Source organism: Benincasa hispida, chromosome 8 (genome assembly GCF_027475165.1).
Source record: "Benincasa hispida cultivar pf3 chromosome 8, pf3_genome.v1.1, whole genome shotgun sequence".
Taxonomy (NCBI): domain Eukaryota; kingdom Viridiplantae; phylum Streptophyta; class Magnoliopsida; order Cucurbitales; family Cucurbitaceae; genus Benincasa; species Benincasa hispida.
The window spans coordinates 65,732,437-65,758,164 of NC_143485.1; the positions used below are offsets into that span (position 1 = coordinate 65,732,437).

A 25,728-nucleotide genomic window follows, 5' to 3' on the forward strand; every position below is an offset into this window, starting at 1 on the left:
CATATTTTATCAACGCAAGCCAGCATTGTTTAAGAGCTTAGCACTGTAATAACGTGCATTTCTGCCTGTTATCATAATGCACAACAGAAAAAGATGTTGATGCACAAATGCAAATTCTATTACAAGTTGTTGGGATTGGTGTCCTAATTCTCCCAGAGTCTCATTGTTTTGTAAAGATACACATTGTTCAATGAATAAAATAAGTGTTATTTAATTTTAACATTTACTCATATCCAATAAACAAAGCTCCTTGGTTATCTTATGTGAACTTAAGCATGTATATGTGATATACAAGTGGATCATGCCTTAAGTGATAAACTAAATCGGTCTATAGTATAAGGATTAAGGTGGGATATCTGATCCTGGTGACACTACAGATACGGCCCGCTTTGTAGAGGTTTGCAAGTGTTGTAAACTACTACAGATGGTTGATCCTGACCATTCATGCGGAGACGTGGAGCGGGGGTGTCCTATACAAAGAGTTTATATAAGACCTGGACCACAAGATGACTAGACTCTTTATATAACGTCGTTGATACTAGAGACTTGCATCTCACCTAAACGACCATAGGTGACACGACCTCAATTCTAAGTGTTTTGTGAACTCCTGCCTTTGAGGGTGATCCTTTGATTAGTATGGGTAAGAGTGGCCATATTGCCAACTCAACATGTCTACCTTTTTGGGGACTTGTCTGATCTGGGAGTTGGGAACTTAATCCACAAGATGGAATTCACTCCTTTCCCGAAGCATGGATAAGTAGAGAGATTGCTCCCTTAAGGGTTGATTCCAGGGCTTGAACATAGTGGCCACAGCTTCTCTTTGGAAGAGAATACTCAGTCATAGTAGGATGTTCATTAGAGGGATCAGTGGTACTTAAGAAGACAGATGTAACTACAGGGGCATAACGGTTATTGGCCCAAATGTACTTACAAGCAATCTGTGAAGGGTTGTCGCACTGCTGATTGGTTAAGATGGACACATAATATATCTGTATTGATGAGAGTTCAACTGTCAGTCTTTAATGGAGTGCCTGACAGTTAACGAATGGTGGATCCCATGACTAAAGAGTTTAGTCAGTTATTAACTTATCGTTGGAGCTTCGGATCTACAGGTCCATGAGGTCCCTTTGGTAGCTTGGATCCTATTGAGGATCAGTTCTTGGTGTTGATTTGAAATGTTCAAATTGACAAGAGGTATTTTGATTATATATGATATAATCGGTATGATGTATAAGATACATCTAGTGGAGAATTGATGTAAATGAGATTTACATTAAGTGTCATGGAATAGAAAAAAAATTATGGTTTATATGTTTCATGAGATGAAATATTAAAACTATAGGTTATAAATATAGTATGATAAGTTGGTTATCATTTATGTTTATAATAATATTAATTATTAGATAATTAATATTGTTTCTTTTAAATAACCAAAGTAGTGGGTGGTTATTGGATCATGGTAACCGTGAGTTTAAAAGAAAAGTGGTTTTCTATTTTAAAAAAGAAGTTTTTCAAAAGTTTGAAAAGGATTTTGAGTTTTCTCTCCGCGAAAAAAAATTCACGAAGTCGTCAAGTAAATACAGATTTACTAAACGACGGCTGGACGAGCTAAACGATCATGCATGTGTGAGCTAAATGATCGTGCAGTATTTACTAAATGATCGCACAGCTTTGCTAGACGATCGCTGGCCCAAGGTAAACGATTGTGTAGAGTCTGTACGCGACAGACCGAGCTAAACAATCGCATAGTTTTTTCTAGACGATCACATAGCTTTATCTAAACGATTGGGCATCGACCTATACGATAGATCTAAGCCATCTCCCACTTGCCCAGTCGTGTATACGATTGTTGTTTCCTCCCTTCTTCTGCCTCATACCAAGTCCGAACAGAGCCCACCCTTTGGATTCTCACACCGAGAATACCAAGGTCAACTTGTTGGTGGTGTCAGACTCAACTTGACACCATCGAGGTTTTCTGGAGGCCGTTCGTGGTATTGTGGAGGCCGTTCATGTCATTGAGGATGAGCGCGGGTTCGTTCGCTATTGCGGAGGAGTTCGTGACCGAGGAGATCGTTGAGGATGAGCGTAAAGTGTTCGTGCTGTGTTGCTGCGGTGTTGCGATTGTGTAGATCGAGCGCTCGTGGTTGTGTTGTTTGATCAGAGTGTGCATCAGAGCGTGGAGACGCTTCTGCTTATGTGTATAGAGTTTTACTCTTTGCTCCTTTGTATTTTACATGTTGTAATTTCTTTATGAATTGCATAACCGTTTGTTTGAAATCGATTGTAAATGATTTGTTGATTCATGATTGTAATTTGGAATAGTCTTATTCCGCTGCTCATGGAAATCTCACTTCCGATTTCCTTCACAAGCATGAACCTAACCACATATTTAGGAAATGTGTTCCCGAGACTGCATACTGTCGCATACTATCCCAATGTCATGAATCGCCTTTTGGAGGAGAGTAAACGACTATGAAGGTTCTTCAGTGTGGGTATTACTGGCTCATATTGTTCAAGGATGTTAGAGAATTTATTCTGAAATATGATAGCTGCCAACGCTGTAGTAATATCTCAAGAAGAAATGAAATGCCACTGACTGCAATCCTGGAAGTCCATCTTCATGTGGCCACAGCTACATTCTTGTAGTCATGGAGTATGTGTCAAAATGGGTGGAAGCAATCTCCTGTGCCTCCAATGATGCGATGACTATATCTAAATTTCTTAGAAAGCACATCTTTACACACTTTGGCACCCTTGGGCAATCATAAGCGGTGAAGGTACGAATTCATTAATCATATCATTAGTAAATTACTGATAAAGTAAAGTGTACACCACAGAGTAACGACGACATATCATCTGCAAACAAATAAGGAAGTTGAAATTTCCAACCACGAGATCAAGACTATTCGTGAGAAATTTGTCAACACAACTCACAAGGACTGAGTGCAAAAGCTAGATGAAGCACTTTGGGCCTACTGAATCGCATATAAAACACCTATTGAGATGTCTCCTTATGTGTAGTATTTGGAAAAGCCTGTCATTTGCCATTAAAGCTGGAGCGTCAAGCCCATTGGGCCACCAAGAAGCTAAACTTTGATCTAAATTTAACTGGAGACACAAGGAAACTGTAATTGAATGAATTGGAAAAATGGAGACTTCAAGCATATGAAAATGCAAAAATATACAAAGAAAAAATGAAACATTGGTATGAGTTACGCATTAGTAAAGAAACTTTCTTTGTAGACCAAAAAGTTCTTCTATTTAACTCATGATTGTGTTTGTTTCTAGGCAAATTGAAATCAAGATAGTCAGGACCTCTTGCTATCATAGAAATCTTCTCTTGGAGCTGTGGAACTAACAAACGAAGATGGCACAAATACATTCAAAGTTAATGGGCAAGGAATCAGGCCGTATTATGGAGGTGACGTTGACTGTGGGAAAGTCTCCATTGATCTTGGAAAGCCATAATGAAGGAGAATGGATGGTTCCCATGGCGATAATGATAACATCTCACCAGGGATGCATTCTAACTTTTGAATCGTTTCCGATGAGTGATGGGTCTGTTTAAATTTAGAATTTTTGGGAAAAACAAGTGAGAGTTGCTAGAGTATGGGGTAAGTTGAGTAATACCTCGACGCACCCAAGACACTAAATGCAGGTTAGGATACCCAAGGGTTTTCTAACCATTAATGGAATTTGAAGTGACAACGTCGTATGCGCTACCTGACACATCCCATCAGGTGCTATTAATGCACCATCATGACGTTGATGTCATCATCCAAAACCACGCACCCATTAAACCCTCTAAAACCCCTCCTCCTCACCTTCTTCTTCATTCATTTTCCCCAAATTCCGATTTAAGCTCTCTCTCATTCCCTCTATTTTTTTTGTGACACTCCAACGAGTTTTCAGCCTTTCTCTTTGATTATTTTACCTTGTAACTACTTTCGAATGACCAATGGAAGGCCAAGGAAACAACACCAAGCCCTCTTCTGCCCTAGCCCAGCCTTCTTCCTTAAACTTAAAACCAGTTTCCTCATTTTCCCAGTCCCCTCGCTGTCGGTTTGATTGACTATCCTAGGGAGTGGACTCCGTCCATCTTCTCCCCAAACACAAATTACCCAAGAAATTTTCTCATTCATTCGTCCTAACCACCATTCGTTAGAGATCCCATTTATTCGGCCTTCTGCCCCCCATTAAACATTCAACCCTCTACCCAAACTAGCCCATCTTCTGCCCTACGACCACCTGTCCCTATTGATCCTGCCCTTTTAGAACCATCGACGGTGGTTTTCCCTCATGAACCAGCCTTGTCGCGTTCTTCATTGCCGCATAGGGGAAAACTCAAACTAAGCCATCCACAACAAACCTCATTGCAAGACCAAGCAAGGAAAAAATCTACCTTAACATCCCTGAGTTTGGTATATGTCCACTTTCGTCGGCCACCAGTGACTTGGAAGGCGCCAACAAAGAGAGGAGAAGAAATGAAAGGGAAACCGATGGAGAAATCCTCAAAAGCATGAAGCCACTAGAGAGTTTGGATAAGGAAGGTGTCATGAATCAACCAAGCAAGAGGATGGCTGAGAAGGAAGAAGTGTCGTCGCATGTGGCAAGTGGCCTTGGAATACTCACATAAAGTAAACCGAGCCCACTTCACGCTAAGGATGGACCTGTGAGGAAGCATGCGGCAAAGAAGAAGGGAAGAAGAGGTTTGAAGAAGAAAATAAAGAAGACAAGGTAGCTACATCTGGCACTGACCTTATAAAGTTGTAATAGGAGGAAGAGGTGGTGTCCCTGCAAAGAACGAACAACAAAGGTGTTGAGCCATCTGCTAAAGATGCCGAAGTAGAAGAGGTAGGAGCACACCTCGAGAACCCAAGAAGAGATAGTTCTCCCTGCATCCTTTGTGGAGAGGATTGAAGCCAAATTGGCTAAGAAAAAGGAGAAGGTGAAAGCAAGAATACATAAGTTGAAAGGTGATGCCCAAATTCTTATTGTTTTGACAATTTCAAAGAGAGATTTGTGATGAAGAAATTAAAGAAGCAAGTGTTATGGCCAGAACTGGCCCTTATGTGCCAAGAGAGAAAAATAAGGCAGAGAAAGTCCCAGAGGAACTAGAGCAGGAAATACGCGAAGAAAGTGATGCAGAAAAGCTATCGGAAGCTCAATGCATCAAGAACAATAAAAATAAAATAAAATAAGAGAGGAGAAGAGGAAGGAAATGGAGAAGAGAAAACAAGGTTGATGAGAAAAAAAGAGATTAGCCTAAGGAAGACGTTGAAAAGCAGGCGGTGGGAAAGAAGCTTGTAGAGAAAAATAAAAAGAAAAATGAAGAGTGAGAAAAAAGTAGGGCATTTGCCAACCCCGAAAGAAAAAGAAAAGAAAAAGGGAAGGAAAATGTAAAGGAAAAGAAGGGAAAAACAAAGGCAGAAGGAGAGGAGAAGTCGTCGTTTGACTCGATAATGAAGGAAATGAGGTTCTTCCCCTAAAGCACCTCGCTGCCCTCCTTCATTATAGACACTATCAACTCTTTGGGATGGCGAGAATTTTGTGAAGGATCTCAAGCTCTCAAACCAATAGAGGTGCATGTTTTCTATGATGGTTTGTTCCACAGAGTGGATCACCGTGTCCAAATTAACGGCACCAAGGTGTCTTTTAGTGCCAAGAAGTTAAACGCCTTGTTCAATCTGTCCAACAACCCAGATGTTGAAGGAAATAGATTTATTGAGAAGCCAACACCTTAGAAAATAGAGGATGCGTTGAAGGCGTTGGCCAAGCCTAGGTCAAGGTGGAAAACCTCTCCCAAGGGAATCAAGATGTTGGCCCCAAGTTGTCTAACTCCTTAAGCAAACTTGTGGTTATACTTTATCAATAAGAAGTTGATTCCCACAACACTTGACCATTCCATCTCAAGGCATAGAGTTATGGCCATCTTCTGCATCATGCGATGTATCCCTGTAGATGTTGGTCGTATCATTGTTGTCTAGATCAGGGAGGTGTTCTTCAAGCCAAGAGGTCAGCTCTTCTTTCCTTTCACAGTGACAAGGTTATGCACCCGGAAAGGCTTGATGGAAGATGACCCAGAGGGAATTATCATTAATAACATCCTTCGACGGTTGTTGAGGCACTCACCGCTTCAACTTGAGGCAGTTAAGAATGCAAAAATAAAGAAGCGATCCTCTCAATCACACGTCTCTTTCTCACCATAGCCCTAGCAGAAAAAGGGGAGAAGATTTGTGAAGAAGGATTTTGAGATTAGAGTGTTGATCATCATAGAAGAAATGGTAGAAGAACTTGTGCCCCCTCTTCACCATAGGAGACAGGTCACAAATAAAGTTCACCCTTAAATAAAAGACACCTTGTCCACAGCGGAAAGATTTGGGGATCGGGAATCTCTCTCCCCCACATGATGAAGGGAGAAGGATGTCCCCGCCTATAGCTGTTGACCTAAACAATTCACCCCTCCACCCCTTTTTCACTCCTTCAGAAGAATTAAGAGAAAAGACTCCACTACCGCTTCCTAAAAATAAACAAACTCCATCACCTCTTTCCTCCCAAATCCAAAATGAGATGATTTTGGATCTTGAGGAGTCAACTCAGCACGAGCACTTCTCCCTACACATGTCCACTACTATTGGACGCAGAGTGCAGAAGACCCCCGCTGCAGGCTTTATTAATATCGATATAATTAACCTAGAGATATTTTAGAGACAACAAGTTCTACACCCTATCAGTCAATCAGTTGATCAGCTGCCTAGACAATAGGAAAACATCTTTAGCCAGCAAAATGAAATGCGAGAGTCTTGGCTGCACCAAGAGCAGTAGCTTGAAGCCCGGGTCTCTCTTGGGAAAACTAGTATAAGATTGTTGCCCGTTGAGGATGTACCTTAACATAGCTTTCCTCAAAAGCCTCGTGATGAAGAAGATGAAGGCTTGGAAGAACTCCTTAAGCACCTAGATGATAGGGTTCTGTGTCCTATCATGGAGTCATTGGACAATATTTCAAGCCAGCAAGATGAGCTTCAACGGCAACAAGAAATACTTTAGCACCAGCATAATGACTTGAAAGAAGTTGTTCAGCGCCAATCTCATCAGCAAGAGCAACTTTTTTGTTATCAAGTTGAGCTCCGTGATTTTGTGCAAAGGCAGGCTCAGCGTCAAGATGCACAGTTCCACGCATTGATGAATTATATTCACGATGTTTTTGTTCAATATGTGTCAGCTTCAACTATCCCGCCAGCACTACAGCAACCCCTTCGCTTTTCCAATGACGAGAATCTTCCGTTGTACCCATTGATCACAATAATGTAGTAGGAATCTAAATTTGGGGCGTGTTGTTTTTTTTAATTTCATTCGAAGTTCTGTAACCAGATCAACGCATTGTATGAATTATATGCTTTGAATGAATTATCAAAGTTACACATTTTTCTTATAATTTTCCTTGCATTTGTTTCTTGTGTGCATTTACGGCCTTAATATTTCTCCTCATTTTGTTGCATTTGCATATGGCCTCGATGATAATATTTATGCTCTCCAACATGTTAATATATGCGTTTAGTACTCGGTTTTAGGAACTTTGCCTAAGGAAACATTTCTTGAACTTAGCAAGCACGCAAGTTTTACCACAACCTCTTTTGCAAAATTTTTCTAAGGATAACTCAATTAAAGCAATGAAAACCTTGTTGCCTTCAAATTTTGGGTGATGGGAGAGGTTTGAGCTAATGTGTTCAAACTTGTAAAATTCTTTTTATTTCTTCCACAATGAAAGAAAAAAAGAATGAAAAAAATGGTGGAAATAATAACTATACACAACTTGAAAAAATGGTGGAAATAATAACTCTACACAACTTGCTTGTTAAGAGTTGAGTTGATATTGACACTTGCTCGTAGTTGGATGTTCGTACAATACCCGTTAGAAAAAGCCATAATGAAGGTGGGTATCCATGATCAACGCAAACTCCAACGCCTAGATCAAAATAAAAAGAAAATATAACCAAGGTAAGAGTAAAGTTGAGAAGGGCACTTGCTCGTAGTTGGATGTTTGCATGACACCCGTGGGGAAAAGTTACAACGAAGATGAAAGGCCTGGATCAACGCATGAGTTAATAAAGATTGTTAAATAAAAAGGTAATAAAGAGAGATTTTATATTTCTGAATCATGAGTACATTTCTGAAAAGAGAATAATAAATTCTGGAAATGAGTAAGGAAAATTTGAAGAACATGCTTGCCGCATTTAAGGTTAGGAAATATGTCTGTAGGGAGGTGAATAAAGCTTTGAGGAGAACTGCTGGTCGAATAAACCTTAAGCAAGGAAGCATGTTGAGTGGTCTAGCTAATGTGTCGAATTGAGTACGAGATTTATACTGAGACTTTAATACATGCTTGAGGACAAATAATGTTCTAAGTTTGGGGTGTGATAACTTGTAGAGATACAAGTTATTGTATCTCTATCTTTAGAATAAAGAAAATCTAGAGGAAAATGCGTTAAGTTGATGTGAAATTCATAATAAATAATCCTAATGCATTCATTTATTTATAAAATTTATAATTTTGGAAATTATAAAATTGGTCATTGTTGAATGCAAGATTTGAATGAAATGAAATAAAAATGGCCAAGAAAGCAAAAACTGCAAACTTGAACGTATAGAAAGGATCAGCTCAGTACCCAATTTTACAATGCAGAAAACCACACGATGAGATGAAACATGAAGAGAGAAAACGATAGACACATAGGCAGTGGATGTCACATCAAGATGCAAGTTGGTAGCTGAATAGAGACATTCGCAACAGAGCCAATGAATTTGTGATGCGAGTAGTCAGCGCAGCAGGACATAGAATTAAATGCAAGGTATCAGTGCATCATTAGAGAGACAAAGAACCTTCTCTTTTACCCCTACAAATAGCCCATTGAAGATTTGTCTAAGTTAGAGGAGATCAGCTCAGAATTTTTACTAAGAGATTGGCTAAAGCTCTGTTCATTCTCCACCTCAAACCCACCATTATCATCACTCCTTCAAGCTTTCCTTTGAATAATTCTAAGTGAGAGCTCAGTTTTCTTCTCTAAAAAAGGAGAAGAGAGGTCACCACCAACATTGCAACCACATTGAAGCGGCCACCATTAGAGCCAAAGGGAACAAGAAATTGTGACCTGTGGCTTAGCATTTTCATTTCTTGTTTTCCATTATATTTTCTTGGCATCTTCATTTCGTATTAAGTTGTAGAGATTGAAAAAATCTTTATTCTTAATATGAATACAATTTCTTCCATATTTTATCCATCCATATTTCTTTTCGTAAGCATGAGCAACTAAATTCTTAATGGGTTGAGGAAGATAAACTAGCATTTTTACTAAGTTGTGTATAAGTAGTCATTCATCTTGTTTAATGCATACATAGTGAGTTGCTAAGATCAAAGCAAGAGATTGATCTATGTAGAAACAATTAATTGCTTGAGAGAGTGGTAATTGTGGAACTCGTTAAACAAGGAAAGAAGTGTTTTTAGAGATAAAGTTAACCTGTTGCAATCAAACCTCATCACATGCATCTTAGAGATAAGACATTGTGACTAAAAACACTGAGAGGTGAAGTTCATTACTTTATGAATTTACAACATAAACACATGACCTATGCATTGCTTAAAAAAATGTTGGACCTTTCTCAAACCCTCTCTAGTTACTGATATTTTCTCCACTTTTAGCGTGTGCTACTTCATATAATGATTGTAATTTTCATCAAACATTCACCATCATTCGACACACATCAGCATTCACACACTCACCATCATCCACTCCACCATACTTGTAAGTGATTCATTAGTTAGGAAACAACATTTTCATCGCATTATTGAAAACAACCTACTGCATTAAGATCAAACAATCATTTCATCGCACTTTAGTCGTATGTCCCTGTGTTCGACCTCAGACCTCATTGAGACTATTCAAGACTTGCACTTGGGTTTAAATAGGAAAATATTACATTTAAAGTAAACTATTCATCTCATTTAGGATTCAAAGCACAATATCATTCAATAATGCAACACCAATCTTGTACACATTAAATTAAAATTTATGTCCAACCAAACTTTAAAACTGTCTAACCAAACTGTAAACTCTCAATTTTATCTTTAGTAGGGTCGTGAAAATTTAAGAAATTTGAATAGATGGACCAATTAACCACCAAAATTCAAGAATTATTGGACATGAAATTGAAAGTTTAAAATATATATAAAAAACATCTTTTAAAGTTTGATGAACCTATTCAATATAAAAAGTTAAAAATTTATAGATCTATTAGATTCTTTAGAATTTATTCACCAAATAAACACAAACTTAAAACTTTATAGATTAAACCTGGGATTCAACCTAAACTTTTTATGTTTGGTACGAGGGTTTAGTGATCATCTATTATAAGTTTGTTAATGAAAACTATTTTATAAAATAGGCCATAGAATGTTAGAAAGTGGCAAAAAACCGATTGTGGGAAATAGAAATTGAACAGAAATTGTAAGCAGAGAGTTTAGGAAATGTGAAATGGTGAGGAGAAAATGCACTGCTGAAAAGGAAAAAGAATGTACATGACTGAAAAAAGAGGAACGAGCCAAAGAAGCTGTTACAATACAAAAGGCACAAGTATATAGCAGCAAAATTTGGGGGGTTTATCTAAATAAATCTATTAAAAGGGGGGGATTTTAACAAATTTATGTATTATTTCACTCCATTTGAGATGCACTTTGTGTATTATAATTTTACATCCCAAACTTTGATAAATAGAGATTACACAACCAAGTATGTAAAAATAAAAGAAAAAAATAAAAGAAAAAAATAAAAGAAAGAAAAGAAGAGAAAAGAACAGCACCCCCCCTACTTCACAAAACTCCAAAACCACACCCTTATTGCAACATCAGCATATGCTAGAAAGAAATTGTGGAAAAGAATCTGAATCAAATGAATTGTGAGGGCTTGCTTACATGGAAAAAACAAGAAAAAGAAGAAAAAAAAAAGGAAACAAGAAAGGGGTTCCACTTTCCAAATGCCATGTGTTTGTAAAGACTGAGAGCAAAGCAAATGAAGAGCAGGGGAGGAGCCAGAGTTTGAAAGAGGCTATTTTTGGATATTAACACGGAAAAAACATACTATACTTGGTAACAATGGAGACAGAAGGAGACAGTCGTATTGTTGTTCAATTCAAGTAGCCTCCACAGATAAGATCTCCAGTTCAGCCCACCAAAGGGGAGACAATCTTGGGACCGATTGGTCCGGCGACAAACCGATCACTTCCCTTAATTTTGCAGTGATGTCTTTCATGGTTGGTCTCATTCTTGGATCTGATTTGATGCAATCTTGGATCACTTCACAGATCACATCCAGCTCGTTGTTTTTGAATGATTTCAGACTCTGATCAATCATGTAGCTGATACTCCTCTTGTCATTTAGAAACTCTGCAGCCTGCAAATGTTCATAAACCAGATTGTGTAACAAGCATAGCGACTTTACCAACAAGTTAATGGTCAGCATGTTAATTGGGATATTATATGGATATATTAGTAATTACTTAGAGAGTTTGTTAGGATTGTTGGTTATAAATAGAGTGAGTAGGGAAGGAGTAAGCAATATTTTGGAGTATGAATTAGGGTTTGAAAGTATCTCAAAGATGGGAGGGTCCAAGTACCTCGAACAGTTGGTTTATCTTGTATTTCCATTATTTTTTATCTTTCAATACATTTGGATTCTATCCCTTTTTTTCTTTCAAATCTACATTTGTTCATTTTAGTTCTTGAGCTTTGGACTATTATTCTGAACCTACCCAGTTCACAAGAGGCCCTTGTTCTTCTGAGTATGGGAGCTTTCCTGAGATGATTTCAAGCAACAATACTCCAAAACTGTACACATTTGATTCTGGATCCGCAAGGGGTGGCAACTCAGAGTGCTCGCTATTATCATGGTCGCCGGCGTTCTTATATTTGGATACCCCATTTGATAAGAAAATGATCTCTGCAATCTGCAAAAGCATGGGACACGATGATGACATGAAATACTGATCCAAATTATAATGTAAGCAACCACATGGGGGATTTATATATGGTATACCTTGGCAGCATAATCATCAGTTAGATAAATAGATGATGATGTGAGATTAGTATGTGCCACCGGGGGATTTAGATCATGATGCATATACTGAAGGCAATATGCCGTTCCCATAATTATCCGCATCCTTGCACCCCAGTCAAGATGTTCGACTTCTTTAACTGATCATAAAGTGTACCATTTATGTTAACCACAGAAAGTAGAGCCTCAAAATACTTGAATGAGATTTGCATCCCATAGTTGTCTCAGAAAAATTACCGTGTAAGTGCTCAAAAAGAGTTCCATTTGGTGCATACTCGAACACCATCATCCTAGTAAAGGGTTCTTCTTCCTCACAATAGCCAAGAAGATTAACAAAATTCTTGTGGTTGATCCGCGATAACGTATCGATCTACACAAAGTTATATATGCTTTAGGAGAACACAAAGTTATATATGCTTTAGGAGAACACATAGTTATATATGCTTTAGGAGAAAGATGTCATGTACGCTTGGTAGAATAAAAAGGTGTTAATGATGAAGTTGAATCTTTGAGTTCTATAAAGGGAATTGGAGGGTAAAAGAAAGAAAAGAAAAGGAAATGAAGGGGAAGGGAAGGAAAACCTTTTTCCTATATGTTTGCTCTGAACTCTTTGACCAATCTTTAGAGGAAGTAACTGAGACTGAGGCAACAGCAATTTCTACTCCACTTGATAGTGTTCCTTTGTAGATAGTGCTACAATCAAAAGTGTCAATGATATTGCTGAAATCCTCACAGGCTACTTCCAATTCTGGCCGATTTAATTTGGGTGCCCCTAAGTAAGAAGAACAAACACAACTCAGTCCCAAATCATCAAAACAATACACAATGCAAGATTCATTTCTTTCAAAATACCTGTTATGAATGCTTTTTGCAACTGCCCGCTCAATCCAGTCTTCCAAGGACCAATGGTTGTCACTCCACGGCTTCGGCACATGCAGAAGATTATTGTAGCCAAAATAAGTGATAAAGATACACCTCCAATTATGATGACATACTTCCAGAAATTTCCAGATGAATGGTCAGCTTGATGTTGATGAGCTGGCAGTGTATCTGAGGAGTTGGATGAAGTATTCTCTTGTTGGGGATGGGAAAGAGGGAGTGGTGCAGGCGGAGTTACTCGTTTATGTTTATTTGGAACAGCTGGGAAAGTCCCACTACTTCTGGAACTTGTAACGACATAGATTGAATCTGAAGAAGGCAATGAACTGCTAACAGGTGCAGCTGCGAGGTTGCTTGATTCCTCGAGAAGCTTACGCCGATGAGTATTGACAAGATTCTGTACACTTTCGTCCACTTCTTCTAGAACAGAACCTGCTTAAATACAAGACAGTATAATTTCATATATCTTATAGTCATTTCCAATGTTCATGAATGGAAGTTTTCAAAAGTTCAGTACTTACTAGGTAGATTATCATCACTTTCCTTATGGTCAGGCTGAGAGTCCTTCCCATGCTTGAGCCTTGAATGACAAACAAACAATTTCAACAATCAAACAAGAAACATCTCTGCTATTAAGTACATGGGATAGGCGGTTAAAAGACGAATCATGTTCAAATACATACAGCAGATTTGGCAAGGTGCTGAGGTATCGCACAAATGCTTTATCTTCACTTGCAGATGTATCTGAACTTTTCATATAAATGGGATTTCTCTGCCAGATGCTACCCCATTAAAGGAGCAGATAAAATGTTAATACGTCAAAGACTATCGATGATAAGTAGAAAGTTGCAGAAAACATTCAGACAGTGATCATCATATTGGCATCAACTACATTCAACTAGCTTAAATTTTACTTGAGACTGAATATCTTTGGATTTGACCATGCTACTTGCATTAGATAAGTAAAAAGAAAAGTAATTTGAAGGGAAAATATATAGACAGAAAATTCATACCAGTGCCCAACGTTTCTATATACACTGCCAACTTCAGCATCCCATAGAAATACAAGGTCATCATCAAATTGTAATTCATAGAGAGCGCTGAGATTCTGAAGCTCTGATGGGACACTGCCCTCAAATTCATTGTCACAAAGCAACCTGAGATTGTGAACAGAGAACAAAATCAGTCCATGATGCAGAACAACTTAAGAATTCAACTGATCTTTAGCTTCGCAATTATTTTAAACTTTTTCCTCGCCAATAAAGTTGATATTTTAGATTTGTTGAACTTGAAACTTACAAGTATTTTAGACTGGTAATCCTGCTTATTTCTGCAGGAATTGTTCCACTTAAGTTATTTTCCCTCAAATCCAACACCTCCAACTGTATTAATCCTTCTATTTCCCGAGGAATGGTGCCAAAGAAACAATTCTTATAGAGAATACTGTCAATGCATAAACTCGAAGTATAAAAACCAAACATTCTAAGTAAGGTTCCACAATATCTACACTGTATAATCTAAGAAACTAACTTCATAAAAAGAATCACTTGATAGACCCAAAAAAAAAATGCTTACAGCGATTGTAAATGATTAAGTCTCCCAAGTTCTGGTGCCAAAGTTCCTTTTAACATAAGGCCACTCAGATCCCTACAACATATAGAGATGAAACATCTAAATTCTCATTATCACATGGAACAAACAGAACTTGTCTAAAGTCTACAAGATTTTCATAACAGGACTATGCAAACTCAGCATCATGAATATTATGAATTGTTGGTTTATTTTAAAGTGCAACATCTACTATAACAACATTGTTAAAAATTGGAGTGCATACAGCTTGTGCACTTCACCACCAATGCAATGAACACCAGACCATCTGCAGGGATCATTCTCATTTGGATTCCAATCATCTAAAGCAGCATGAGGATCAGAAGTTACTTGAGCTCGAAATGCCAACAGCGCCAATCCTACACTCCAAACAATGAAATCCCACGAGGCAGGCATAAAAATATGAATTCAATCTCCATTTGATGGGGATGAAAAACAAAGAACAGAGATACAAAAACAAGATTCACCTTCATCATTAAGTGAGAAACAAACTTCAATACCGGAAACAACAATCAAAGCTAAGAAAGTTGAGAACCGAAATGCTTGTGGGATCCATCCATCCCCCATGTCTTGGTAATCACAATGCAGCAGAGGTTAATAGCCGCAGAGCTATGCAATAGACTACACAAAATCGCCAGGTTTTTCTATGCAAACTACCCCGACGAAAACACTCGAAACCGGAGACGAATATCGATAGAAAAAACTTGGTATGGAATTGGGCTAAACTAAGAAAAAACCTATGTTACAATTTCATTTGAATTCACAGGGGCTGCCGCGACCAGCAACCGTATAAGGGTCCCTCATGATTCTCAAATCGGTTTCACAAACCCTTTTCCGGCAAGAAGCTCATTACCCAGCTCAACAAGGCTAAATCCACAGAATCCCTGAAAATCATCCAATCCAAGCTCAGACATCACAGATTTCACAAAATAGGATGAGAAGAACAATGGATCATACAAAATTTTCGGAATGAAAGAATACCCTCATCATCAAGCAAGCAAAGAAAAGAAGAAAAAGGGATAAAAGGAAGGGAATGAGAGAAAGAGCAAATACCGTGAAAATGGGAAGGAAAAAGCGCAGAAGAATCTCCGTTTGGGATGTTGATAGAGATGTAAAAAATATAACTAGGATTGTCAAAATGTAAAATTAGAGAACCCCACAAAGAAAATGTGGTAAGAATCTTTGTAAGGAAGAAGAAACGTCGGGGGATAGGTCGATTAGCTACAGAAAAAAAAAAAGAATGAATGTTGAGACGAAAGGCAGCAAAGAAAAAGAAAAATGGGATAAAAGATTAAGAAGAAAGAAAGTTTAAATTTTAATTTTCTTTTCTATTACTGCCCCTTCAGGATGATCTCAGAGCACTTTCTCTTCGACCATCTTCTGGGTCTCAACCAGGTCTCTGCCTCTGTCTCCGTCTCTCTGTTTTTCTCTCTCTCTAATTTTCTCTCTCCTTACCAGCTTCTTGTTTTCCCTTTCTCTTCCACCTTTCTCTCTCTCCTCCAATCCCTTTGCACCAAGCCGGGATGGGATTTTTTTCGTAAAAAAAAAAAAAAAAATCATCAAAATTAGTGAATAATTATATATAATTAAGAAAGGAATATTATTTTTTTTTTTCGTTTAGATGTGGGCGTGGTTAAACACTATCCGTTTCAAACTGTCATTTCGGCGGCACAGAGACAGAGAGAGAGTGGAAATCGAAGATGAGTGGTTTAGAGGGTCTCCATTTCCGTCGTAAACGGACGCGCTTTCATCTTCTTCTTTTTATTATTATTTTTAATTTGTTCCGTTGACCAGGCCTTTATTTCTCTTCCCTTCTTTTCGTGCCTGCCTCTCTCTGTTTCTCTGTTTATCTATCTGTTTATACATTTTTTTCCATTTCATAGCAAACTTTACTATATTCCCTCGATAGATTATCTAGGAGCTTCGTCTAACGACTCTGATTTTGCCACCTCAAACTCCCCCTTTCCCCCCCTTCCCTTTCATTTTTTCAAGCAAACAGAAAAACAGAGCAAAACACCCCATCTCCTTGAACTGTCAAAAGTTATATCTTTTTCTTCTTCAGAATTTAGAACTGTTTCAAGAAACAGAAACACTCAGAATCATATCCGGATTCTGGGGTTTTCTTTTTGTTTCGTTTAAAGATGACCCAATTTCCAAAACTGCCTTTTTCCCCCCCTTCTGTATGTGCGTTAGTATTTCTAGAGTGGTCTTTTTTTTACAGAGATGTTCTAAACGAAGATGTTTTCGGATTGTGTTTCTTACCTGGTTTTCCAAATTCTACCCGACATAATTATATTTTTGTATAGATTCGACATTATGTTTCTATATTTTTATTATATTGTAAAACATAGATGAACCATAAGAAAGAAAATAAACAAACAAATCTTTCTGACGTTAATGTAATATAAATAAGGTTTTAAAAAGACTTCAGTATTTTATATTTTTAACTTTAATTCATTTTTGTCTATATTTTAATTTTATAATTTTGATTCATTTTGATATATTAACTCTTAAAAGTGATCATTTTAGTACCTTAAATATGAAAATTAAAGTATTTTGAAAAGGATAAAATATTTATTTGTTAATCTATCTATATATTTGTTAAAAAAAAATTTGTAATTTTTTTCTGAGATATCATGAAAAAGATCATCGAGGTGGATATTTTGAAGCATTTTAAACATTAGTTTTTTTATTATTTTTTTTATTGGTTGTGACTTGTGAAAATATTTGAGAGGCTAGAAAAATCAGTATAGTAACATACAGCGCACATTTGAGAGTTGAATTGGTTGCTGGAAAAGTTGCCATTCAAGAACATGAACTTGGACTTATACAAATTAGTAGTCAAATTTTTGCTATATCAATCAATGGCTTACTATTTGTAATTTATTAATTTTCTCAATATAAATGCACGACTTTAAAGATGGAAAAAGACAATACAATTCGATAATGTGACAAATCCAAGCAAAGTCAGAACCTTTATCTAACAAAACTCCGTGCTAAATCAAGAGAACAAAAAATCAATTGGAATTTGTAACCTGAATTCTTCATCAGATTTGGCTATAAATTACACTATTACTGTAGTTTCCAAGACATTTTGTGCCGTATTTTCATAATAATATTTCACATAACATCTATCTTTTTTTAATTGGAATATCTTAAATTTGTTATCTAGCACTCCAATTGATTAAACACGAGGTCCTGCTGAAGTCGGGGTCTAGGACAACACACCTTATTGAAGGCGTTGTCCTCGAAACCCCAATTTGTATTCATTTAAGCATTATTTACGTATTCGACTCTAGGATTTAGAAGGGTGCGACAGTGTGCTATATATAAACCCTCTAATGCTATAAAACAGTTTTTAAAATTTGTATTTTGATATTTCTCTCTATATTAATAAATTGTTTACCTCTGTTGTGGAAGTAACTAACACATTGATAATGACCTACATAATTTTTTGTATTAACTTCTTAATTATTAACTATATTTACGTTTCTATCGCTTTCTTTGATTGCCGGTTTCATAAAATTTTCCACACTTGGGACAGGTAGAGCCTGTACAAATATACTAAGCATTTTTCAAATAGCCATACCTTTTGAGTCCTGGCGTCCTATTATGTCTCTATTCAAAACCTACACGTCTCTGCACTTCAGAATTCTTTATAGACCTTTCAATCTCAATTCCTACTGAATATTTATATCTCAGCCTTTCTTTCAGACGTTAGCATTCAATTAATCATTGATTTTCTTGCTTGAATCATGGGTTGACAAACCTCAAATTTTATATTGCTGGGTAGAAGTTCAAGTTCAAAAAATCCTTGATGTTAAAAGTTAATACCTTTGCTGTAAGATGCTTGACAGTGACAAAGAAAAAGAAGGCTCAAACTACAATTCATGAACAAACTTTCATTCACATAAATTACTTAATACACCTTTTACTTCAAATATACAGTGCAGTATTACCTCACAGCTATGTTGATTCCTAGGCTGCATTATACAGAATTCATTCTATGAATATGAAATATGAATATTTCCTTGGCCGCACCCGTACATGTCTTCATATAAATATCAGAAGACATAAAAGGAAAAGGGCAGCTCAAATCCTCCTAACTTATTCAAAATTTTTAGAGAGGAAGGGAAAAGGAATCCACAAGAAATAATAAAAAACCATGCTGATGTATAAACTTTCACACAAAACCAATCAATCCACCTGACTGTTATAGAGACCTACTTGAAATTTTCTGTTGTCGAGTGTTGAGAAACACGAGGAATTAATTCCTGAAAAAAACCAAAAAAGAAATGGATTAATCTTTTCTTCGTGGCCAACAAGACTTATATAGTATGTTTTGTGACATTACCTCGGAGTAGCGAACATGATCGTGATGCAAATTCGAAGATTTTACAATGGTTTCCCACTTGGTACTGGCTGATGTTCTAGGGCTCTGTGGTTTTTGGTAAAACTTGCTTCCAAGATTTGATCCTGCTAGTAACTTTTTTGAGGAAACTGAAGGCAGGGTACGCCAGAGCCAAGACTCGGAAGGAGACTTCGGTAGAGGTGGAGGTTGAGAAGATATCACAGAAGTTACTATGGCATTTGCTGGATCTTCTACTTTGACAAGCTGATAATTGGCCTTGGAGTAATCTTCTTCATCAGCAGTGCCCAAATTAGCATATCCAGCATGATCTTCTATATAAAGTTCATGTCCCACATTGGGGCCATCATCAATAGCATCTTTCATTTTAGATTCTGCAGCTTCACGCTCCAGCCTCCCTTCTTCAACCAGAGTTAAGCATTTTATTTCTAGGAAAGAAGGTTCCACAGTAGTACTTTCTTCCATCACTCTGGCCTCAAATGCAGTCTCATTCTTCCCACTAGAACGATCAGATTTCTTCTCGTCATCCAAATGGGTTGAATTAAATGGAGAATTCGTTTCAGCAACACTTGCAGTATCTATATAGAGTATCTTCTCTATCAGCGTACTTGCCATGTCAACCCCATGTTTAGTTGCTCGAATGGATGGTGTATCATGAAAATCGATATCACCTTTAGATCTGGAGATAATGTCAACTTCTTTAGGAACTACAACTGGCTGCTTTCTACAAGTAGGCCGTGATGCTTCACTCCGGAAGGGAGAAGCGGCTCTCGAATACCTGAAGGGAGAAGACCTACCTCTCATTTGCACGTCGGTGGAGGAAGGAAAATGTTTTGATTCACCAGTCCACTTATCTTTCACCTCCGGCAGCTTAGGTGATCCAACAGCAGCTTCTGATTTTTGCTTGTATGCCGCATCCCAAGCATGCTGTAAGAAGTAAAACCTATCAGCAATTATCCTTGCATACATAGTAAGTGAATGGGAAGAAAAAAATTAATTAGACAGTAACCTTGTTGATCTTTTGGCTGTGTGAATGGTGCATTGTTCTGCTTGATCCCCCAACTTTATTATTGAGAGACACAGATGCATCGGTCCTGATTCTCATCCCGGGTACAGGATTAAGAAGGCCCAAAGAGTTTTTGAAGCATATATTGGGTATTAGACCACAACCTCTAGCTGATATATTACCTGAATTATCATATTCATCATCCACAGAGTCACTTTCTTCATCTACTTCATCTACTCCATGTACTTCATCTTCGCCATACTGTAGTAACAGGGTAGACTCAAGTTGTTTAATTGGAGACGTCCTCCTATTCTCAGACATCACCTTCTTAACATGTCTAGGTTGCTCAACTGCTACAAGTTTCTTCTTTAATGAATACTTAGCAGGCTCCAAAACCATTGCCTTGGCTGCGGGCAAGAAGCGGCTCATCATGAAATCTCGAGTTTGAGGATCCGTTCGAAAAGTTCCTGATGGTTTCACCATGGGGCCATTGCATCCACTTATACCACTAACACTACAATTGTTAACAGAGAATGAACCAGTGAGGGACAATGTCTCACGTGCATCAGAGAAATCATCATCATCATCATCATCATCATCATTGTCATCATTCTCAGATGCCAAGCTCCTTGCATCCCTAGCTTTTGTTGACTCTAATCTTACAACAATGGCACTAGAAGAAGATGCTTCACACTCGTCTTGATGACAAGCTTCCATTTCCAAACTATATTTGTTAAAGGAAAGCCTTGGTGTAGAACAAGTCCTCTCAGGAGGATGAGGCAGCTGAACCTCAGGTGAGGCCGAGCCACTATCATTCTTAGCTCTTCCTGGAATCTGCTCCCAGTGGAAAGGAACTGCAACTGGTTCTGTTACTTGATCCAAATTGAATTGTGGTCTAGAAACTGGAAAGGTACTACGTCTACTAAAATGAGAATTTTCAGATTTCTTTTCATTAACTTTAGCTAAAGAACTAGCTGCCTTGGAAAATCGCCTCACAGACATGAGTGGTGCATTAAAATTGAGTTTTCTTTCCTCCATTGCAAGCCCAACCAACAAGAACTAAGGGAAGAAAATTTAACTACCAAAGTAAGGCTGCAAGAAAGATGAGAGCAAGTAAAAGTCACTAACACCGCCAATTCTCGACTGGAAAATAACTCTAATCTGAATAAACCCTTTCACAAGTCTACGTTCTGGGCTAGTTTTAAGTTAACCCTTCTCCGATCAGACACGACACAAATCAGTGATCAAATAAGTAAGGAAATGAAGAAATGAAGAAACGTCAGGCACCAATTAAACATCTAAATCCCTAACATTAAGCGAGCGAACCCCAGATGAGAATTTGGAGTAGAACCCACCAAAAGTTCGTCCAAATTGAACCAATTGCACAGAGCATGAAAAGCAAATGAAAACAAAAAGGAAAAGAAGAAGAAGAAGAAGACAGAGCATTAGCAAATTTTAGAGAGAAGAAAGAAGAGAACAGAAGAGAGAGAGGAGCAGAGAGAGGAGATGGGTTTTACCAGTAACTGGGAGAGATAAGAATGAGAGAGTGCATAAATGATGGCGTGTAGTTAGGGAAAATTGTGAGTGCGGATCTTGTTGCTTTACGCCGATGATGGTGGCTTGGTTTCAATTGATTCAATTCAATTTTTCACGCGCTCTCTGTTTTGGACTTTTCTTTTTGTAAAAGCTCTTTGGTTGTGGTCACGAGAAATACAGTTGAAGAAGGGAGTGATAAAAGAAAAAGGCAGAAACAAGAATTGATATTGATATCGATATATACTGATATTGCACTTTCTTGGCCGCTTGGTCCATGTAGCTTTTCCACCATCACTCTCTACCAATTTATTCCTTTTTGGCCCTTCATATGGTATTTTATGCATTCCAAAACTAAATATATTAAATCAAATAATTGAATTTACTTTCTTTTTTCTTTTTAACTTTTTTTACGATATGTTTATACGGGTGAGAATTCAAACTTAGAATTCGAAGTTGATAGTATAAGTTTATATCAATGCTGATATTGACATTTTGTTTAATGGTTTCGATTACTCTAAACTATTTCCACGTGATTTCAATAATTTTGTTACATCTTTTACATTAATGAAAAGTTCAACAAGTACTATACTTTCTTTTGATGCGAAGAATTATGTGATCCATATATTTGATGATGAGTTTTTGTTGTAAAAAAATAAAATGTAGTATTTAAGAAATGTATTAACATCAACATAAACATATTTTAGTGGTAATTGTGGTCTATTCTTTTCCACGAGTATAGCTTTGTGATTTGTCTCACTTCTTGTCTCAACCATTTGGCACAGATCTATCACTAAATTTTGTGGCGATTTTTCTATTGCATTTTTGGACTTTATTCGGTGGGTTCTAAATATGGTGAATCGTTGGATCACGAATCAATCTCTAAGCTTTATGTAGTCTTTCCCCCTCAATCAACTATTGCTCTCTTGAGAATGCTAGTGACTGGTCTTCTCCTCCCTTGGCCCTTTCATTGGTGAATGCTATACGATTTTCATTAATGGTGATATGGGTATGTGAGCTATTGTTTGTGATTCTAATGGTTCTGCCACGATGGTTATGGAAAGTCACGAATTCTTGGTTGGATTCGTTGAGAACTTTCTTAGGCAATTATACTCATGAACGTATCTCCCCAAAACTCTTGAAGCCGATATTTCTCTCTCTAGACAAAAACAAATTCCATTATTATTTGAAATTTATTAATTGAAAAGGCAAAATATGTTAATGAAATCTAACTTTTGTTTTTTCTTTTTTAATTCATTTCATGATTTGCTACATTGTGGTTGAATTCATAGCACCCTCCAAGTCAGTAAAAGTCTTAATAACTTAGCTACTCTACTCATGAATTGACTTTAATTTCATGTTCGTAGATCTCGACTCTCAACAATTTAACTTGAAGGTCATCCATCATTGATAGTTTGTTCTCTTATGTCTGATTATCATGATGATTAAATTAGTTCGTTATTTCTTTCTTGTTATCACTTACTAAAAAATAACTAGAGCTTTAAAATGATAGAATAAACAATATTGAATCAAATGACAGACAATAATGCGTTAAAAATTTTAGATCCAACAGTAATAACAATAATATTTAACTCATACAAATTAGTCCCACATAAAAATAATTACCACCTAATTAATGGAAAGAAAGGAGTAAAGAGCATTAAAGATATAAGCATAATCTGACAGTACAAGTAAAATCTAAAAATAAAATCATGTGGTCTTGTATGTTTAACTCTAATTCATATATAATTATGTCAAACGTTATATAGTTCAGTTGTCATAAAATTTGTACTATATCAATTTCAAAGTTAAAAATTTGATCTCCTCATTACTTATGTTATAAAAAAAATTAATATTAAGATTGCTAATTTTGTCAGTAAGATTTGTATCTATTTGATAATTTTTCTTTTGAAAGTGTCTTATTTAAAAAAAAAAATAATAATTTTGTGTTCAATAGATATTTACTAGACACTTTTAAGGAGTATCTAATAGGTCAATGATTAGGTAGATGAAAATTTAAAAGTTTAATTTATGTAAAATTGAAATTTTAGAAAATTTTTAGACATAAATTTCAAAGTACATATGAATTTCTTTATATTTCCAAAGTAGTATTATATATTATCTATTAATTAGGCTTCACTTTACTTAGATTTGTTTTAAAGTTGATAAAAAAAAATAATCTTATATCAATAAAGATATTGTCTTTAGTCCTCACTAACCTAAGACATAGATGTAGCTTCTTCACTTATTAGATAAAATATAAATAATATAATGGCATGTCATGTATAGACGTATTCTAACACTGTTATATTATATCATATATAACTCATTTTTTGAAAATTTGCAAGAATATTTTGTTTTCTTTGATGAGCTCATAACAAAGGATTTGATTATTTAAAAAGATGGAAAGAAAAAGAAACATAGAATAAACATGAATTTTAGAAATTTGTGGTTAGAAAAGGAAATGGAAGGTGGAGGTTTGGTTAAAAAAAAAAATAAACAAATTGGAGTTGAGAATAATGAAAAGTTCCAAAGGTTGTCTGATCTTTTCTTAATCTTCTTCCTCTGATTGCGGAAATGTTGTTGAACCAATCACATGCATCCCCACAAGTCGTTACATCCCCCAAACATTCCCATCTCCTCTAAATACTATGATTTTTCTAAATAATTGCCACGTTTAAGATTCTTATTAATTTATTTAAAATTTTCCAAAGTTAAAACATTAAATATGAACTTTATTGAATTTTCTGACACTTCAAATTAAATATTTGAGCTCAAATGAAATTTGATTATTTTGTTTTATTTGCATAGGATAAAGTTTAAGAATATTGTGGTTTTTTAAAATAATGATAAAAGTGGGATAGATAGGAAAGAATTTTAAAAAATAGTGTTGAAGTTGAAAGTATTGACAAAAATAGGCTGGTTTTGAGTTGAAGGATAATCGTGTATCGGGTACACGATTATGTTTTAATCCAGTTAGCACCATATCAGTGTCGTTGAACTTAGTCAAAGTCATATTTGTGGACGGGGTCTACGATTTGACCATTATCTATTTTTTTTTTCAATTTTGATTGTTTTTTCTTTTAATTTATAACTAACAAATTTCTTCGTTACTAAACTTAGTTATATATTTTGTTGTGTAGTTTGCAATCATATTAAAAATAAAATTTCGACTTGACTAAGTAGTACTTCCCTCTACAAATAAAAAAATAGAACTCATGCATATGGTAGAGTCTACTTTAGAAAAATAAAAATCAATTCTTTAATTTCAAAATAGAAGTTTACATAAAGTTAAAAGACAACCCATCTGGCACTTACCCCACAGGGGGGTTGTCTTTGTGTGCCTCTCAAATAGCTTCGCCTTGTTGTCTTTGTCATCTACGAAAAATACGTCTTCGATCAGTGTCAGCAACTCGTCTTGTTTGTTGAATAATACTTTCTACGTTTACCAAGGTTTGGTCACATATCGAACCCAACTCTGGTAAATTGTATTGTATTGAATACTATTGTACATCTTGGACAAAATTATTCTGTACCATGAAAAAAATTAATAATAAATAGCGATCATATCATATATTTGAGAAATGTAAGATAATAAATCTCTTATCGTGCAGCAATAGTAAGCGTTGTCAAGTGTGGTAATGAAGGGTTCAATTAAGGGTCCTTGAGCGAAAGCAGATCATCCCAATTTTTTCAAATTTTACTGTAAATAGAAAAAATTTATGCATTTAACAAATATACAACATGCTTGTAAAAAAAGGAGAAAGAAGAAGGATTCAGAAACCCTTACCTTTGAAGAACAATCTTCAATAGATTCTCTCGAACTGATGAACACCACCACGAATGGCTACCTCAGTATTCTTTGGATGAGAATCCAAGAGGAGTGGGGCTCTAGCTATTTTGGTGAGGGAATGGGTTTTAGTAGAGAGGAGGAGGAGGAAGGATAAAAAGAAATATCAGAACCTTTCTATCATCTCAACAACTCTATTCTGTATTCCCTGGATGAAGGAGGAAGAAAAACAGAATATCCCCGTTCATATGTCTCCACATGAATTATTAGAAGTCAGATCATTTGTAGCACTTTACAATAATTGTAATATCTACAAAGCGAGTCATACTCGTAGAGTCACTAGGATAAGGTATCCAGCCTTATCCATCTACTACAGATCATTTAGGTAATCACTTAAACACAATCCACCCGTATGTCTCTGCATACATGTTTAAGCTAC

The 25,728-nt window shown here is 36.4% G+C and overlaps 2 protein-coding genes across 4 annotated transcripts; both read right to left on the reverse strand.

Annotated features, from left to right (window-relative positions):
• Window positions 1–10,685: 10,685 nt before the first annotated feature.
• Window positions 10,686–16,422, reverse strand: LOC120083347 (protein MALE DISCOVERER 2-like). 2 transcript variants are annotated; one of them, XM_039039071.2, is made up of 14 exons: window positions 15,645–16,422; window positions 15,059–15,475; window positions 14,818–14,950; window positions 14,559–14,630; window positions 14,283–14,426; window positions 13,997–14,140; window positions 13,667–13,765; window positions 13,505–13,563; window positions 12,957–13,415; window positions 12,686–12,876; window positions 12,342–12,474; window positions 12,087–12,244; window positions 11,803–11,997; window positions 10,686–11,444 (listed from the first exon to the last, which is right to left on the reverse strand). In XM_039039071.2, exons 2-14 carry the CDS (start codon window positions 15,156–15,158, stop codon window positions 11,184–11,186), a joined length of 2,148 nt encoding a protein of 715 aa, XP_038894999.1. In that variant the 5' UTR covers window positions 15,159–15,475; window positions 15,645–16,422; the 3' UTR covers window positions 10,686–11,183. The 2 variants fall into 2 exon arrangements, with proteins under 2 accessions (XP_038894999.1, XP_090172761.1); XM_090316635.1 differs by lacking the exon at window positions 14,283–14,426 and having other exon boundaries at window positions 15,645–16,307.
• A 2,056-nt stretch (window positions 16,423–18,478) lies between these two features.
• Window positions 18,479–21,712, reverse strand: LOC120083223 (uncharacterized). Of its 2 annotated transcripts, XM_039038884.2 has the most exons (4): window positions 21,484–21,712; window positions 19,970–21,058; window positions 18,946–19,887; window positions 18,479–18,865 (listed from the first exon to the last, which is right to left on the reverse strand). In XM_039038884.2, the coding sequence occupies exons 2-4, from the start codon at window positions 21,002–21,004 to the stop codon at window positions 18,815–18,817; spliced, it is 2,028 nt and encodes a 675-aa protein (XP_038894812.1). In that variant the 5' UTR covers window positions 21,005–21,058; window positions 21,484–21,712; the 3' UTR covers window positions 18,479–18,814. The 2 variants fall into 2 exon arrangements, with proteins under 2 accessions (XP_038894812.1, XP_038894811.1); XM_039038883.2 differs by having other exon boundaries at window positions 19,970–21,712.
• Between the last annotated feature and the right edge of the window lie 4,016 nt (window positions 21,713–25,728).